We start from the raw sequence: 16,681 nt of genomic DNA on the forward strand, positions 1-16,681 counted from the left end.
CACCTACTCTGTAACAAGAGCCGACATTCACACTCGCAGCAGAGCAAAGCAGTTGAGAGTCCTCACAGAGACAGAAAAACAAAACGAAGCAGCTAGTCGCTAAGCTGTGCAGTGCGGAGCGCACGCATTGTAGTTGTTGTAACATGGAGAACAAGTCCAGGAGAAATCTGCTTGTTGTTGTTAGTCCCAAACATCATTACAGTCTGTTTTTAGACTGACCATAGCAGGCAGCGTTAGCAAGCAACAAAGCCAAACGTAGCGTAGCCCCCAGCCAGAGTGTCAGACACCCGCTAGTCTCACTCACTGACTGACTGGAGGAACAACGCATGGTGAGTGTTGTTGCCATGTCTGATTATTATAAGCCACGTTGAGCTTGTTTTTATGTAAAGTTGTTTGTAGGCTAAATAATGGTGGATGCGGTGGTGAGCTTGTAGATCGGCTCGGCCACTTTCAAATAGCCAACGTGTGTAGGTTTAAAGACCTCACGTGGCCTATATTCACTTATTTAAGCCTTGTTTTCATAGATCTGGTTGCTTATTCCTCTCGCAAAGTTTGGCAACACAGTGAACACACCCGTCTATTTTGGTTATAGTAATGAAAACTTACAGAGGCTATTTGCTCAAGCTTGTAGCCTACTATAGTATCTCTTGTTGTGTGCAAAACAATTTGTTCATAAATAAAGCACTTTGAAACTGATGACGATGGCCAATATTGATGATAATGATAATAGAAAAGAAAATAATTTTCCCCCTTTTTATTTAAATTTTATATTATTATTAATTTTTTAACCCACCTTAAGGCTAAGAGGCACTGTCATAATTCAATTCGCTTAGAAGCAAAATAAAAATAGATTTTTGGAAAGTCTTTTTTTTTTTTTTATGCAAAACGCGTACCGAACCGTACCGAAACCGTGACCCCAAAACCGAGGTACGAACCGAACCGTGGGACCCCTAATGCATGCATGTACATTTCAAGGCTGCTCAACAGCATCTCTCTGGTCACTCAACGGTATTGCAGGCCTGGCTCAGGCTACATACAGACAGACACACACGGACGGAAACGCACACGGCCACGCTATGGAGACGGTGTGACCACCACTCAAAAATAGCAGATATACAAGCTCACAGCTTGATCGAACCCTACAACCCCACCCATTCACTCAGATCAGCTGACGCAGGGAGGCTCACAGAACCCTTGCTAAAAACCCCAAGACAGCGATCCACCCGCCCTAGACTCTTTGCCCTCCTGGCCCCCAAACTGTGGAATAGTTGCACTTAGAACAGCAGACTCAATCCCCAGCTTCCGCCGTGGTCTGAAGACACACCTCTTCAGACGCCACCTTAGCCCATAGCACTTAACGTATCACTTGCCTACGCTCAATGACCATACATGTTTTTATATAGCATTTTTTATCTGGTTCTTGTAACTTTTTTTATTGAATAGGTGCTTGGTCTACCTACTGTATGTACTTCTTAGATTACTAGAGACAGCATGTTGCAACATTACAGTTTGTGATAAGAAATGCATTGCATCTTGCGCCTGGAGGAAGTTGAGGTTTTGTCACATGGCGAATCGTTGACGCCATTAGCATACAGTACATAATATACCCTGTGTGTTAGCAGTATACCTACCCTGGGCCAGGTAGAGGATGGCTCGGGCCACCTTGAGCCTCTTGTCCCTGTCCGTCACCTCCAGGGCGTCCAGGAGTCTCATCACGTAGGCCCTCTGTTGCTCCAGAGACAGCTCTGTCCACCTCCTGCCTCGCACTGTGTGGAGGAGGACAAGGAGAACGTCGTCAGAGCATAGCATAAGAGCTGAAAAATACCTAAAAAATATCTTCTAAATCCTAATGGTTTTCTGAAAAATGTATGTTTCTATGATCAGTGGTGCTCAACCGTTTCAATGTCAAGGATCCCTAGAATTGTATGTATTTGACGTCTCAATGTTGTTCCACAAAAAAGAAAGATTTGAGTTACAAATGTCTGCGTTAAAATGATATACATTCAAAGATTTGCAGACATTTTCACGATTAAAAAAAAATAGCAGATCTTCAAGCTGCGCTGTGAGCTTGTATATCTGTTGTTTTTTAATAGTTAAAGCATAAAATAATGATTAAAGCGGCTCAAATTGAACGTGACACAGATGCGTTCCAGGTCTAAATGGGTTAATAACCATCCGGATGTCTTATTTGTTGTTGCAGCCAAGTAGAGTTGTTTCCATACCAATACCAGCATTTGGATAAGCCGATACTGCCTAAAATGCTGGTATCGGCGAGTACAGTATGGTCTACAGAATGTCAACACCACGCAATTCATCACATGGTGATATGTCATTTACAGTAATCAATTATTTTGTATTCTGAATGCTTCAGTGTAGCTTCATGTTGTACAACTGTTTTTGCCACCGTAGGTCACAGTTTACTGTCAGAACCGGTACAGCTTGTCCGTATAAAGGTAACCCCCGACACTGTGGTTCCCCTGGCCTGACACATCACTGTGACATCACAGGTGACATCACAAGTGACATCACAGTGATGTCTGATACCAAGAGCAGGGATAACACTGACACTGTGGTTCCCCTGACAAATAACTGTGACATCACAGTGATGTCAGATACTCAGAGCAGGGATCTCCATATATGGACATAAACAGCTAGGTGACATCACAGTGGTGTGGCTGGTTCAGACAAGGATCTCCAAGTATGGGCATAAAAGGGGTTGTATGTTGTGATGTCATTGGAAACAAAATAATCCCTTTATGCCCATATATGGAGATCCCTGATGTCATCCATATTAAGCCCATATCTAGCCTCGGAAACCCAGGCTTTTATTTTGGCGATAGACCTAGTATACTCTTACTGTACTATTTAGCATACCATTTCAAATAGTTTAATATTTTAGAAATGTTTGCATGGCATCATGTTTGGTGGGGCAGACAGGGCATTTAGGGGGGTTTCTGGTCCACGTTACACTGATAAGAACTAGATGCGTGCGCAGGTCGGTACCAACATTAGCCAATGAAACCAGCGCTCCCCAAAACAACAGGTTTGGGGATTGGTGGAATTGATTACATGATACAGTCACCTGTGCATTTAGTCTCAATGTTTGTAAACAAGAAACCCATCTATACATCTCAAGAGTTACAGAACTGTAAAGGAGGTTGCATATTGGTGAGTTTTTATGTTGCGTTTTCGAAATCTGAAATCCGCTAAAACGTTTTTCAGGCCATGGACCCCTCGCTGAGAAAGAGGAAGCAGGGACCCAATGGCAACAGCTGCGAAAAACAATCCTGGTCGGAAAAATAATAATACAGACAAAATAACGGGCGGCAGTGTGCAAATGTGATTGACATAACGTGAGGTTGTTTTTTTCTTTTGTGCTCCGAAATTCGTCAGAAAAAATGCACCATTGTGCATTGTGCAAGGACCCTAAGGGTTCATTTGGAACCCCCCTAAGTAACCACTTTGAGAACCACTGTCCTAGATTATTTTTTAAATACACACAGATAGGTAGCCTACTCTGTATCGACCGATACGCAAGATTTTTTAAATTAATTATACTAGCCCTTACCCGTTCAAAGATATGAGCTCTGAAATGATGTGCAGTGTGTGGGTTATGGGGTGTGCACTGTGCACACAGTATATGAGGGATGGAAAGTAACTTTAACTGGTGCTTACATGATAAAATGTAGGAGCATCAATGTAAGAAATACCCGTTTCGTTTAATGGCTACAGAGATACTGTGATCTGCATGATTTTTGGACAACATCTGTAACAGGGCTTCACAGTTATGTCAGGTGTGTTCATATGCTAATGGTGATGCGATTTCAGATCAATTGCTCCAGCCATTGAGGAGAAACGCTGTTACAGACACTCAGACAGACAGAAAATGCTAATATACAGCATACGATACCATAAAAATGCTAATATACAGCATACGATTTGTGAAAGTGACAAACGGGCTTCACAGTTATGTCAGGTGTGTTCATATGCTAATGGTGATGCGATTTCAGATCAATTGCTCCAGCCATTGAGGAGAAACGCTGTTACAGACACTCAGACAGACAGAAAATGCTAATATACAGCATACGATTTGTGAAAGTGACAAACGGGCTTCACAGTTATGTCAGGTGTGTTCATATTCTAATGGTGATGCGATTTCAGATCAATTGCTCCAGCCATTGAGGAGAAACGCTGTACAGACACTCAGACAGACAGACTTTTGGATAATTATATGTTAGATATATAGATAGAGAGAGAGAGAGAGAGAGAGAGAGAGAGAGAGAGAGAGAGAGAGAGAGAGAGAGAGAGAGAGAGAGAGGGGGGGGGGGGGGGGAGGGGGGGGGGGGGGGGAGAATCAGAATCGGGGAGGAAAAATGGTATTGGTACATATCTATTTGCAAGCACTTGATTCGAACCCCCGAAACATAAAAAGATATCACAATCTGTTTTGTCTGAAGCTGTACTTGAGCTGAACAACTCAAAAGACTATGACGTCAGATTTTCGGGCAGCTTTTAATCAATGTGCTTCTCCTGTTCCACAGCAAGATCATTCCATATTCTTTTAGATATTTAATATTTCTTCTAATGCTCATGGGTATGTGTGGGTATGCAGAGTTATTTCGGACTGTGAGCTGTGTGAGAATAATTGCATTCACACAGTTTCCCTGTATAGGACATTTGTGTGAAAATAATGGCATTCAAAATGTCTCTTCCAACCATAGGTCATTGTTTTATCTTTAATGCTTTATTTGAGTTGAGTATGTATCATCTATTTTTGGTGGCATTCAAACCTGAGATGACAATTTGTGAGAACATATGCTGAAACTCAGTCTAAGGTATAATGACTTATCCAATTACCACTTAAAGGAAGTCTTACCATCAGTTTCTGAGATATTCTGAGATAATGCCCAGGAACGATGACATGGGCTACTTTTAGGAAAGTATAATCCTTGTTTTTTCCTTAACTACACCGAACATTTGTGTTCTGGAAATAAGTAAGAGTGACAGAATGGGGCAGAAGCACGAACAGTGTACCACAATTAGACAATCAACAGACAGCACGAAAGCACGCACGCGTGCACAACTGCACATACTATTATTGTGATGACATTTTTGGCATGGTGAATTTATGATATGAAAAATAGCAGCTGCGAGCTTGTAGATCTGCTATGTTGGAAAGTCGTGAAAATGTGTGCAACTCTTTGAATATATTTATTTTTGGGGGTCCCTGGAACCAAATATTTTGAGACAGACAGACAGACAGACAGACAGACAGACAGACAGACAGACACATTATATATATATATATATATATATATATATATATATATATATATATATATATATATATATATATATATATATATTATATTTTTTTTTTTTCCCCCACAAAGATGAAGACAAAACCACAGAAATTCCCATGAAAAGCTCCAATAGACACAAATATTGACTGTACTGTACACAATGCCACACACAAAATCCCACTAACAGGCAGACTATGGTTGTCCCCCGTGCTTTATACCTGTAAAACTGTGATGTTAAAAAATAAAACTGATTCTGATCATGTGATTCGTGACATGAGAGTGAGAACAGATATCGCCTGTGACTTTGGAGATCATAATATGGCGTAATAAGTGTTGTATTTTAGTATAGTTCCGGTCACGATGCACTGTGAACTTAGAAAGTAGTAGTAGAAAGTCTACTTTAGCATTTTTTGGCCCTTGTTGTAAAATAAATAAATGATAATTTGATATTATAAAATTACATTATTATCGTCACAATATGAATAGCAAGGTGAAAGGGAGCCCAGTGGGTGAACTCCAAGCACACTCTCGTCAAGCATGGGCAAATCAATAGTGAGGTATTTGGTAAGAAATGTAATGATATTTGATATTGTCCATATTTCTCGAGGCCTAGGACATCCAGTACTCCCAGTCATTGCTACAGTAGAAGTCCCTGTTGAGGAAACAGTGTAAGCCTTCCATTCTCTCAGACATGTGATCTTGTTAAGCAGGCAGCATGGAGCACTGGATCGCATTGTGATCAGACAGCATGCATGCTCTGTCAATTATAGCAGTAGTTCTCCTTTTCAGGCCGCGACCCCTGAAATAATCATATTTTAACTGGGGACCCCCCCCCCCACCCTGATGAGCACTAAGAGTTGAGGCATTACATATATTTGACAATTTGACCAATGTTTAATTTGTCATTTTAGAGGTATTAAAAAGTCCTCTGCAGATACCCTCTATACAGTTTGTTTACTGTTGAGTGAGAAAACAATGTTGCACATTACGTTAATCATCTGGGGACCCTCCAAAATAATTTGGTCCCACCACTGAATTATAGCAGTGGTTATCAAACATTTTCATGTCGACCCCCAAATTGATATATAGTTGGCCGCGGACCCCCATCTGGAAAGATTTTGCTGAAATAAAAATATGACAGTAAATGATGCATCATGCAATAAATGACGTGGTCATCGGAAAAGGCATAATTGACTGGCATACTCAGAGATACCGATATCAGCATTTTAGGCAGTATCAGCAGCTTTTCCGATAATGGTATTGGAACAACTCTAAAACAGTTTGGTTCTCAACCTTTTTTAGGCCACGACCCCCCAAAATAATCATATTTGAACTGGGGATCCCCCGCTCTGATAAGCACTTGGAGTTGTAGGAGTTGAGGGGTTATATTTGTTTGACTTGGTTCTACAGATAAATAGTGAAAATAGCGGATGTACAAGCTCACAATGCCTCGTGTTGCGATTCGTCGTACTCGAAGTACTCATTATACAGAACGTTTCACTTTTGCTACTGATTACTGAAACTACATCATTACGCCGGTTCTGCCGTTTGACTTGATTAATCAATAGAATATGTCTGGAAGCCATCATCATAATTACATAAATAATTGTGTTTGATTTAGATTGAAATGTCCGTACACGCATCACATCGTCGCTGTCAGGGGGAAACCAACCAGGTATGTACACCAAAAGACCACCTGCAACCACTGCACTGCAAATTGAGTTGTATTCATTTAACGCAGGGGTCTTCAACAGGGGGTCCGCGACCCCTAGGGGGTCCACGGAGGTACTGCAGGGGGTCCACGAAATTATTGCTTAAAAAAAATAAAAAAAAAGATTTCAAAAAATGTTTTATTTTGTTTTTTCACATTTATGTTAAAAAATAAATCATATGATTCTATCCATTTTGAATAGCTTGAATACATGATTACTATGCAATTGACAGATTGTTGATATTATTGACATTGGTTCTCAGTTAATAAGTAGTATGTTTTAGAAATGGTAGTGGTATGGCCCACCCTGCTCGCTGTAACTTGTACATGTTTAAAATAAAAAATATGTCGTAGCCCCGACCCCCCCATACGAGGTGGTAGGGGGTCCCTGCTCCATCTCCCCATCAGTTTGGGCGTCCCCGGCCTGAAAACGTTGAAGACCCCTGATTTAACGTACTGTAAGTCCCAGATTGTAGCTTTTAAATCGACACAACATTAACATAACCAGCTTGTAGATCTGCCATTTTGTGCAAAGGTTTTCCTCCACAGCGTGGAATGCTGGGGTTTAAGTGGTTATGTACAAAATCAGAATACCTCGCATAATTATGTCTTTTTTTTTGGCTGGGATGGGATTTGTCTTATTGTGCCAGGGGGAGAAGTGTGCTGATTGGCTGCACCTGCTCACCTGGCAGCCGGCACAGGAGCATGGCAGCTCATGTGAGCTGCAGTTCTGTGGGAGGAATCAGCGGATATGGCTGAAAGCTCTTATATCAGGGGTCTTCAACGTTTTCAGGGCAAGGACCCCTTAGCTGAGAGAGAGATGAAGCCCCCACAGGACTACATATTGTATAAAATTGTGTTGCCGATTAAAAATGTTCATAGATTTCTTAGACAGCTTAGACTCGTTTGACAGCACTGTCATCATGTTGGAGTAATGGGTATTTTCAGACATTTAACCACTACTGTTGAAACGTCAAATAATCTGCTCTTCTTTTCCCTCTACAAACCTCTTTCACTGCGAGGCGTTGTAAGCTTGTAGATTGGCAATTTTTGGCTAGTGTTTCACCCAGAATAGGAACGCTAGGGTTTATTTATTTATTTATTTATTTATTTGTCAGGGACAAAGCACATTGATCAACATGTCAGTTTTTCAACATCAATGTAAATATGCCAGATTTAGCCATGAGCTAATTTTCATCTGTAGTCCCTGGGCAGGCTGTACAAAAGTGATGGTAAGGCTATCCTTACAAAACATACAATACATACAATATAGTACAAAACAAAACAAAACAGTACAGTACAACATTAAGGGGACATACTTATAGCAAGTTGAGTGACTCCAGTGCCAGATGGAGCCGATAGTTACCCATGATTGTAAGTTTGACTTGCTCTAAGCCACCTCTTACGGCCAGAGCCGATAACAGTAAAATTTTAGAAATAGTAATAGTAAATAGTAATAGTAAATAGTAATAGTAAATAGTAATAGTAAATAGTAATAGTAAAATAGTAAATTGTTAAATTGTTAAAGGGACTAATACTAGCCAATTATGAGCAACTCCAGTAACAGATGGAGCAGATAATTACTCATGATTACAAATTTGATTTGATTTAAGCCACCTCTTGAGGTTGAACTTGAAGGTCAGATAGTTGGAGGACTGTCTTACTTCAGTCGGGAGACTGTTCCATATATTGGAGGCTCTAACAGAGAGAACTGTGTTACCAAACACGCTCTGCCTGGATGGTACCTCACAGTCCCCCCTGGTTGTAGCCCTTGTTGTTCTGCCACCACTTTCACAACGTTTTATGAACTGTTTCAGTGGTGGAGGTGCAAGCCCATTGAGAACCTTGAACACAAGACAGGAATCCATAAAATGTCTAAAACTTTTTTCAAGTGGTTAATGTAAAAACATGATCCTATCACACAAAGATTTGGCGGTCCCCCTGTAGTAACTCTGAGGACCCCCTGTTGAAGACCCCTGTCTTATATGCATATTATAACTTTTCATTTTAAAATCAAGGCGCTAGCTTCATTTGCTGGGAATCAAGCCACTTCCAGGCTCTCCCTGAATCTGCTGTTCCGATTAACACAGGGGTGGGCAACTAATGATAGAGAGGGCCATTATTTCCATATTGCATTGCATTGCATATTGTTACAGACGAGCAAAAACGTCTTATCTCCAGTAAGAGTAGCAAAAATAGCGCCGCGCTGAGACACGTTTTGAGCTTGTAGATCTGCTATTTTTGCTACTTTTGAATTGGAATCCTCATCCTGAATTGTCGTTATGTTATTTTTTACACTTTGATTTGATTTCAAATATATTTAGTTTTACTTATGTTAACATTATGAACTTAACGCGGATCATGTTTGCATGGTTGGAATTTTAACAGCTGAAATCAATAATATATCAGTATTCCGATATGAACCTGCGGGCCACATTAAGTGAAGGTGGGGGCCGCATGTGGCCCCTGGGCCACCAGTTCCCCATTTGCATCTCGATGCATCTCTACATTACACTTGTTTTTTTTTTCAAACACATTTTTGGACACTGCTCCTACAGATTTTGGCCTAAAATTACTCAAAGCGGTACACAGTATATCTGTCCCATTTCCCATATTCCCTCCTGATTGGCTGCGATTGCCTTCTAAAGTTTGAGTATGCGACGTGACGGTCACTTATCTCCTGATTAGGGAGTCTTAAGCCCATATCATAGTAGGCACCGCGGTGATAAGCTATCCACCGCGCTGTAGTCTTAAGTCATAAAACTACAACATTACGTCATTACTCGCGGTGAACAGCTATCCACGCGAACCCCGACACATCTCTCTGTTTTTACTATCAGACAGATCGGCCCATCACCCCTTTCACTGATTGGTCGATCTAGACCAGTCGGTCACAGTGATAGGACTTCACCGTGACTGACTATGATGGCCTCCACTTGTTTTCTCACTTTAGGTGGATAGCTTATCACCTAAAATTTGTGGTGAATAGCTCTTCACCCTGGACTCTGATAGAGACTTTACTGGTAAAGTAGGCTATCTTTCTAGGCTTTCACTCTGGTTCCACAGAGTGAAGGCCCGCCCTCCAGCAAATAGCATAATAATTAGATTCCTTTCCGTTTTCATTTCTGGAGCAGATATAGAAAGATGGTGGATTTGCAATCGCTGAAAAATAGGCTTCATTTACGGTCTGTAGAAACCAATGGCGTGACGCGCTGTCCATTCATTCTTGCGGTCTGTGGTTAAAACATGATCTATCTCTGCTTGTAGTTTTCTGACAGATGCTTTTTCAGGCCAGTTTCGAAAGAAGTCAGTGATACCACCATCTATTTTATACTTTAGCGCTATTGAAAAATAGCAGCTGCGAGCTTGTAGATCTGCTATTTTGGAAAAGTCGTGAAAATGTGTGCAACTCTTTGAATATATTTATTTTTAAAAGCGAACATCTGTAACTGACATTCTGCTTCTGGGGTCCCTGGAACTAATATATATAAACTAATAAACTAATATATATATATATATATATATACACACATATATACACACATATATATACACAGGTATACACGCGCACACACACACACACACATATATAAATTATTTTCCCTCCATACATTTCGGGGACCCCCTGCAGTATCCTGCGGACCCCCTAGGGGTAGTGGCCCCCCTGTTGAATACCCCTGTGCTAGAGAAACTCACTTCTTGCGTGTTGCTTTCAACGTGGCGTGCTCTATTTTAGCCATGACATCAGATAGGTGAATTATTTTCAAAAATAAATCACCCATGATTTAAAAAGAATTATAAAAATATATACATTATATTTATACATTTGTTTTTTAAATAGGAAACACAGGAGATTTAAAACCTCACAATGCACTGTGATTACTTGTCGTATGATTAATTCACGGGAAAAAACACACAAAGAGTAGAATAAATAGCCGATGTACAAGCTCACGATGCGTGGCAATGTGGCGCTCCTATTCTCTCAGTCAATATGAGCTCCATTACGTTAGGAAATAGCCAGAGCTGTGTGATTAATAACACACCATGACACAGCTGATATGAATAGAAGCTGCAATGGAAAAGAAAAAACTGACTGTTTGCTATTGAACAGCCAACCAGCGACTGCAGAGCACAACTTGGCAAGGGGTGTGTGTGTGTGTGTGTATTTTTATGTAACTGAGAATGCATTGCTTTGAGTGCATGTGTGAGTGAGTGTACACATGCAGTCAGTGTTTTCACACACACACACACACACACACACACACACACACACACACACACACACACACACACACACACACACACACACACACACACACACACACACACACACACACACACACACACACACACACACACACACACACACACACACACACACACACACACACACACACACACACACACACACACACACACACACACACCCCTTTCCTCCACTTGCCCCTGTGAGCCAGTGACACAATAAAACCTGGCAGCCTTCTGCTAACATGTGTACTTCTCTCTCTCACTCTCTTACTCTCACCGTCTCCTCCCCCCCATTTCTCTTTCCCTCTGAAACACATCTAAACATAATGCAAACAAACATTATCCAAGGACATTCAGTACACCTACACTCTATCACATTCAGTATGCACGTGTGCGCGCGCACACACCCCCCTTCATAATGTACAGCATGTGAAAATACATAATTGCAGCACACGCACGCACACGCACACACACATTACCATGGCTCTTGAAGTCCTCTTCAAAGTAGTCTCTGTTGAGAGCAAATTCTGGCTCCTCTGTGTAACTGTAGAGCTCTGTGGACAGACAGACAGACAGACAGACAGACAGACAGACAGACAGACAGACAGACAGACAGACAGACAGACAGCACTGTAAGAGAGCCAGTAGAAGCAGAATATAATTATAAAGACTAGCTGCAATAAAATCTATCTATATCTGTAGCAAGAGGAGAGGAGAGGCCCCTGTGTATCTCTGATCTGTATCATAACCTGTCATCAGCACACAGGGGTGTCGCTCCAAACGCTGGGCCCTGGGTACAATGATTCACTGCGGGCCCCCCATGAATGTTCTTCATAGGGGGAGGGGGTTTAACCCATTTAGACTGGGAACGCATTATTACGCGTTATTTTGTGCTTTAACTATTGAAAAATAGCGCTGCGCTGCGAGCTTGTACATCTGTTCATTTAGAAAAATCATGAAAATCTTTAAATATTTCAAATCCTTCTAAGGTTTTTGTCAAGGACCCCCAACATGATATGTATTTGGCCACGGACCCCCATCTCAAAATATTTAGTTCCAGGGACCCACCCAGAAGCAAATATTTGAGTTACAAATGTTCGCTTAAAAAATACACACATTACACATTAAAATACACACATTTTCACTTTTTTTCAATAGCTAAAGTATAAAAATTATAACGAAGGCCCCTCCACCTTGGGCCCTAGTTACTCAGTCCCACTTTCCCCCCCCTTGTGACGCCCCTGTCAGCACAGCCTCCACTATAACTCTACTGTCATTAGCCATCAGCAGAAGCTGCAGCTTTACGGCCTCTGCTGCCATCAAGGACACTGATCTTGACACTAAGTGAATGCCATTAGTCATTATGCCTCAATGTTCTCTCACAGACTATTGGAAAATGATGTCAAGTCCACCACAGTGCAACCCAATTCTCCCCTTTGCAAATCCCGCCCCATTCTGCCCTGTTACTATGGTGGTACAGATGACCCTGGGCAGATTGTTTTTATAGTGGCAGTGAATGGGGGGAGAGGGTATTTTCATTGCCTCATTATTGCAATTTAAAGTACCAAAGGAAAAACATCTAGGTGATATTAATAAAAAGGGAAGACAAAGGTACAGTAGTTACATTGCAAAACAGGGGGTTTCCCCGAAAATATATGTTTTAATTTGTTTAATCCCAGTGGGACAGAATCACCATTGCAGATTATTTTATAGTGGAAGTGGATGGGATTTTTCTTTTTTTCATAGCCTCATTACAGCTATATAAAGTACCCAAAAAAACACATCTATGTGATATTAATAAAAAGGGAAGAAAAAGGTACAGTAATTACATAGCAAAACAGTAGTTTTCCCCCGAAAATATATGTTTTAATTCGTTTAATCCTCTGGATCAGAGAGAGAATAGAAATAGAAAGAGAAAGCGCAGTGCATCTTGGGTAGGAAGATGACAGCCAGATTATAGTTCTCCTCACATAATAGGCTGGCTTTCGTAATTCTGCCCATTTAAAATATATGTACCCAATCGTAAATCTCAGTTACATTGATAAGGTCCATGTGAACTAGTTTGTTGAAGCTTATTCATTATATTGAGCGCGATCACCTCGCACGGCCGTACTAGACGCACGCCGTGTCGCGCAGTGCGGACCGTTCTTGAAAGCCTGAAGCAACATTCTCCACTGCACAAACTCCACCCCCGATAGCAAAAAGTGAATGGTTTTTTCTGGTTGGCCAGTCAGGGAGTCTCAGGGACCAATCAGAAGGCTGACAAACGGTGGATTACAGTTCTGTCCACTGTAAATTACTGAATGTACTGTAGCGGTGACAAGCACGAGTGGGTCGGACTCCGGCCACTTGCGCTTGTCATCCCTCTGCTGGAGTGTAAGCTGTTAAAGTGATATTTCACCTTCAAACATGTTTGGGGCACCCCAGACAGTTGCTTGATTCAGTATTTAGGGCGATATCAGTCACCAGATAGAACCAAGGACGGGTATTTTTGATGAATCTGTCATGGTTAAAATGGAGTTTGAAGTTACAATGGGTTTGTATAGGAATGCATCTCATAAAATGAATATAAAATATCGAAATACTGACTCAAGCAACTTAAAAAACTGTCGGGGTGCTCACAAAAGTTAAAATGACCCCAAAATATGTTGGGGTCATATCTCTTTAATTATCTGTGCCAGGCGGAAGGCAAAGGAGTAGATGATGTTTTCGACTCCGTCAGTTTGTGTTTGTCCTGGGCTAATCTCAAAGTGTCAAATTTCTTGTGCGCGCCAGCAGTGGGCCAAGGAAGAACCTCTGTGATACGCAAAAGGTATTCGAAAATATTTCCATCAAAGGTGGTTGGATTGGGCTGAAAACGTGCCCAAACTTTCAGTCATAAATCACAGAATGTCACAGAAAGCCGACGTCACAGGCTGGTCTTATGAAGTCCAAGTTCCCCATCGAAGCCACGCCGTTACCATATCGTCTCTGTCGGGTGGAAACCTCATTATGTCTTTTAACTTTATTTATTATTATTTATTGCGACCGTCAGGGAGCAGTTTACTATGAAAACCTCCACCGGCCGTCCGTCCGTCCGTCCGTCCGTCCGTCACACGTCACACCTTTGCCCTGCTCATATCTCCGCATCAGTATGACATCACACCACATGTGTCCACAAACCTTTGTGTACGTTGCTGTGGCAACAGTCTGTTGTTGCGGGTCTGTTAGTGTACGTTAGCAACCACCTTAGCAACCATGGTTTTACCCTAGCAACCAACTGTTTACCCTAGCAACCAACTGTTTACCATAGCAACCATGTTTTTTTACCCTAGCAACCAACTGTTTACCATAGCAACCAGATACGCAGAGCAGGGATCTCCATATATGGGCATAAACAGGTGACATCACACTGATGTCAGATACTCAGAGCAGGGATTTCTCCATAATATATGGGCATAAAAGGGATTCTGTTAGGGATCTCCATATATGGGCATACAAGGGATTCTGTTAGGGATCTCCATATATGGGCATAAAAGGGATTCTGTTAGGGATCTCCATATATGGGCATAAAAGGGATTCTGTTAGGGATCTCCATATATGGGCATAAAAGGGATTCTGTTAGGGATCTCCATATATGGGCATAAAAGGGATTCTGTTAGGGATCTCCATATATGGGCATAAAAGGGATTCTGTTAGCTGTTAGTGATCTCCATATATGGGCATAAAAGGGATGCTGTTAGGGATCTCCATATATGGGCATAAAAGGGATTCTGTTAGGGATCTCCATATATGGGCATGAAAGGGATTCTGTTAGGGATCTCCATATATGGGCATAAAAGGGATTGTATCCCAGATGATGCCCTGTTAGGAGATCCACACTAACAGAATCCATATATGGTCCTACCGACAGCTGCTATAAGCCAACCCTGGCGATAAGGTCTGAGTCGAAGAAATGCTTCTTTCCTGGCAAGAATTGCCCCTTTATACTGTAGGGCTCGTTTGTGTATTGTATGACATCACGCCACATCATCGGCTGAGGACTGTGTGATGTCATCATATCTCCATATATGGAGACATAAGTTGCTCATGCCCAAATATGGGCTGGTGAGGTCAGACTTAGTGTGATGCGTAGGTTATCTCCATATATGGAGATTCAACTTCAATGAGTAACCATGGCAAACTGTCAACTGCCCGTATGTCTTGATAATTGGTAAAACAAACTTTTGGCCTATTTGTGGAGATAAGCGACCAACGGTCGCTTATCTCCCGATTAGGGAGTCTTACTGGTTTTATTACTGCAACTAAAAGGTCACAAGTTAAATTCCCATGCAGCAACCAGGGGCGTCCATCAAAAGCTATTTTTAGGGTGAAGGTGTCCTTATAGGACTGAACAGCAGCTGACCATGAAACACACCTGTCTTTAATTAGTCCTCACTAATGCTTATCACAATATGGTACCATTGCTGTCTTTTCCCCAAGGGCAAAGTATCCGGCTTGCAGGTTATGGCAATATAGGAAGAGACTTGAAGAGAAAGTTCACATGAATGGCCGCTAGTTTTTAGCGTTTTTGCCAAACTTTACACTTGATTGCGACCGTAGGTCGCAGTTTACTATCAGAACCGTCACAACTTGTCCGTAGACGTCCGCCCGTCGGACACTGTGGTTCTCCTGACACAACACTGTGACATCACAGTGATGTCAGATAGTCAGAGCAGGCTAGGGATCTCCATATATGGGCATAATAGGGATTCTGTTAGGGATCTCTATATATGGGGATAAAAGGGATTGTATCCCAGATGATGCCCTGTTAGGAGAACCACAATAACAGAATCCATAAGACAGATGGCCAAGACAGATGGTGCGACCTCGCCTTTCGCCCTTAGGCGTCTTACTGGTTTTATTTAGGGCTGTCCTCGTCTCAGGATTTATCAAGTCGACTCGAGTCGCGGGGGTTAATCCGACGCGTCGACGAATCGTTTATGTAAAAAAAATAATAATAAAAAAAGTGGTGCTTTAAGCCTTTAAACCACGTCAACATAATACAATAAAACAGTAATACGAACATTGTTTTAAGCCTTTAAAGTGAATTAGATCCATGAACTACCGTGCATATTTGAGACATGGTAGCGGTGGACATTAATGACAATAAGATTGCGTCCAGCCGTGCGTAATTGTGAATTGTGGAGCAGAGTAGGCTAGAACGACGGAGACGAGAATAATGCATCTCTTTGACAGCATGTCGTTTATTATTTCCACAAGTTGTATTTTCTCAGAGCACAGCGCTGCTCTATCAAAAGAGCTATGTTGCCGATCTGGTGCGAGATAATAAAAATAAAACAGTTCGCCCGTCGCTATTCCTCAGCCTGAGACCACCACACACCCACGGCAGTGACAGTGAAAGCGCGTCGCGCTGCTGCTTCTTTGGCCAGCTCTAGCT

General features: G+C 41.8%; 1 protein-coding gene across 1 annotated transcript in view; it reads right to left on the reverse strand.

Moving 5' to 3' along the window:
- The window catches only part of LOC308308801 (striatin-interacting protein 1 homolog), a gene marked incomplete at both ends in the record, with an annotated part of 74,313 nt that overhangs the window by 43,535 nt on the left and 14,097 nt on the right, over positions 1-16,681 (reverse strand). Inside the window, 2 exons of the mRNA XM_080754253.1 lie at positions 1,632-1,766; positions 11,742-11,816. Coding sequence (XP_080610379.1) covers positions 1,632-1,766; positions 11,742-11,816 — 210 coding nt within the window. The remainder of the gene's footprint in view (positions 1-1,631; positions 1,767-11,741; positions 11,817-16,681) is intronic.

The sequence above is a fragment of the Nannobrachium achirus genome (genome assembly GCF_963921795.1).
Source record: "Nannobrachium achirus genome assembly, chromosome: 23".
Taxonomy (NCBI): domain Eukaryota; kingdom Metazoa; phylum Chordata; class Actinopteri; order Myctophiformes; family Myctophidae; genus Nannobrachium; species Nannobrachium achirus.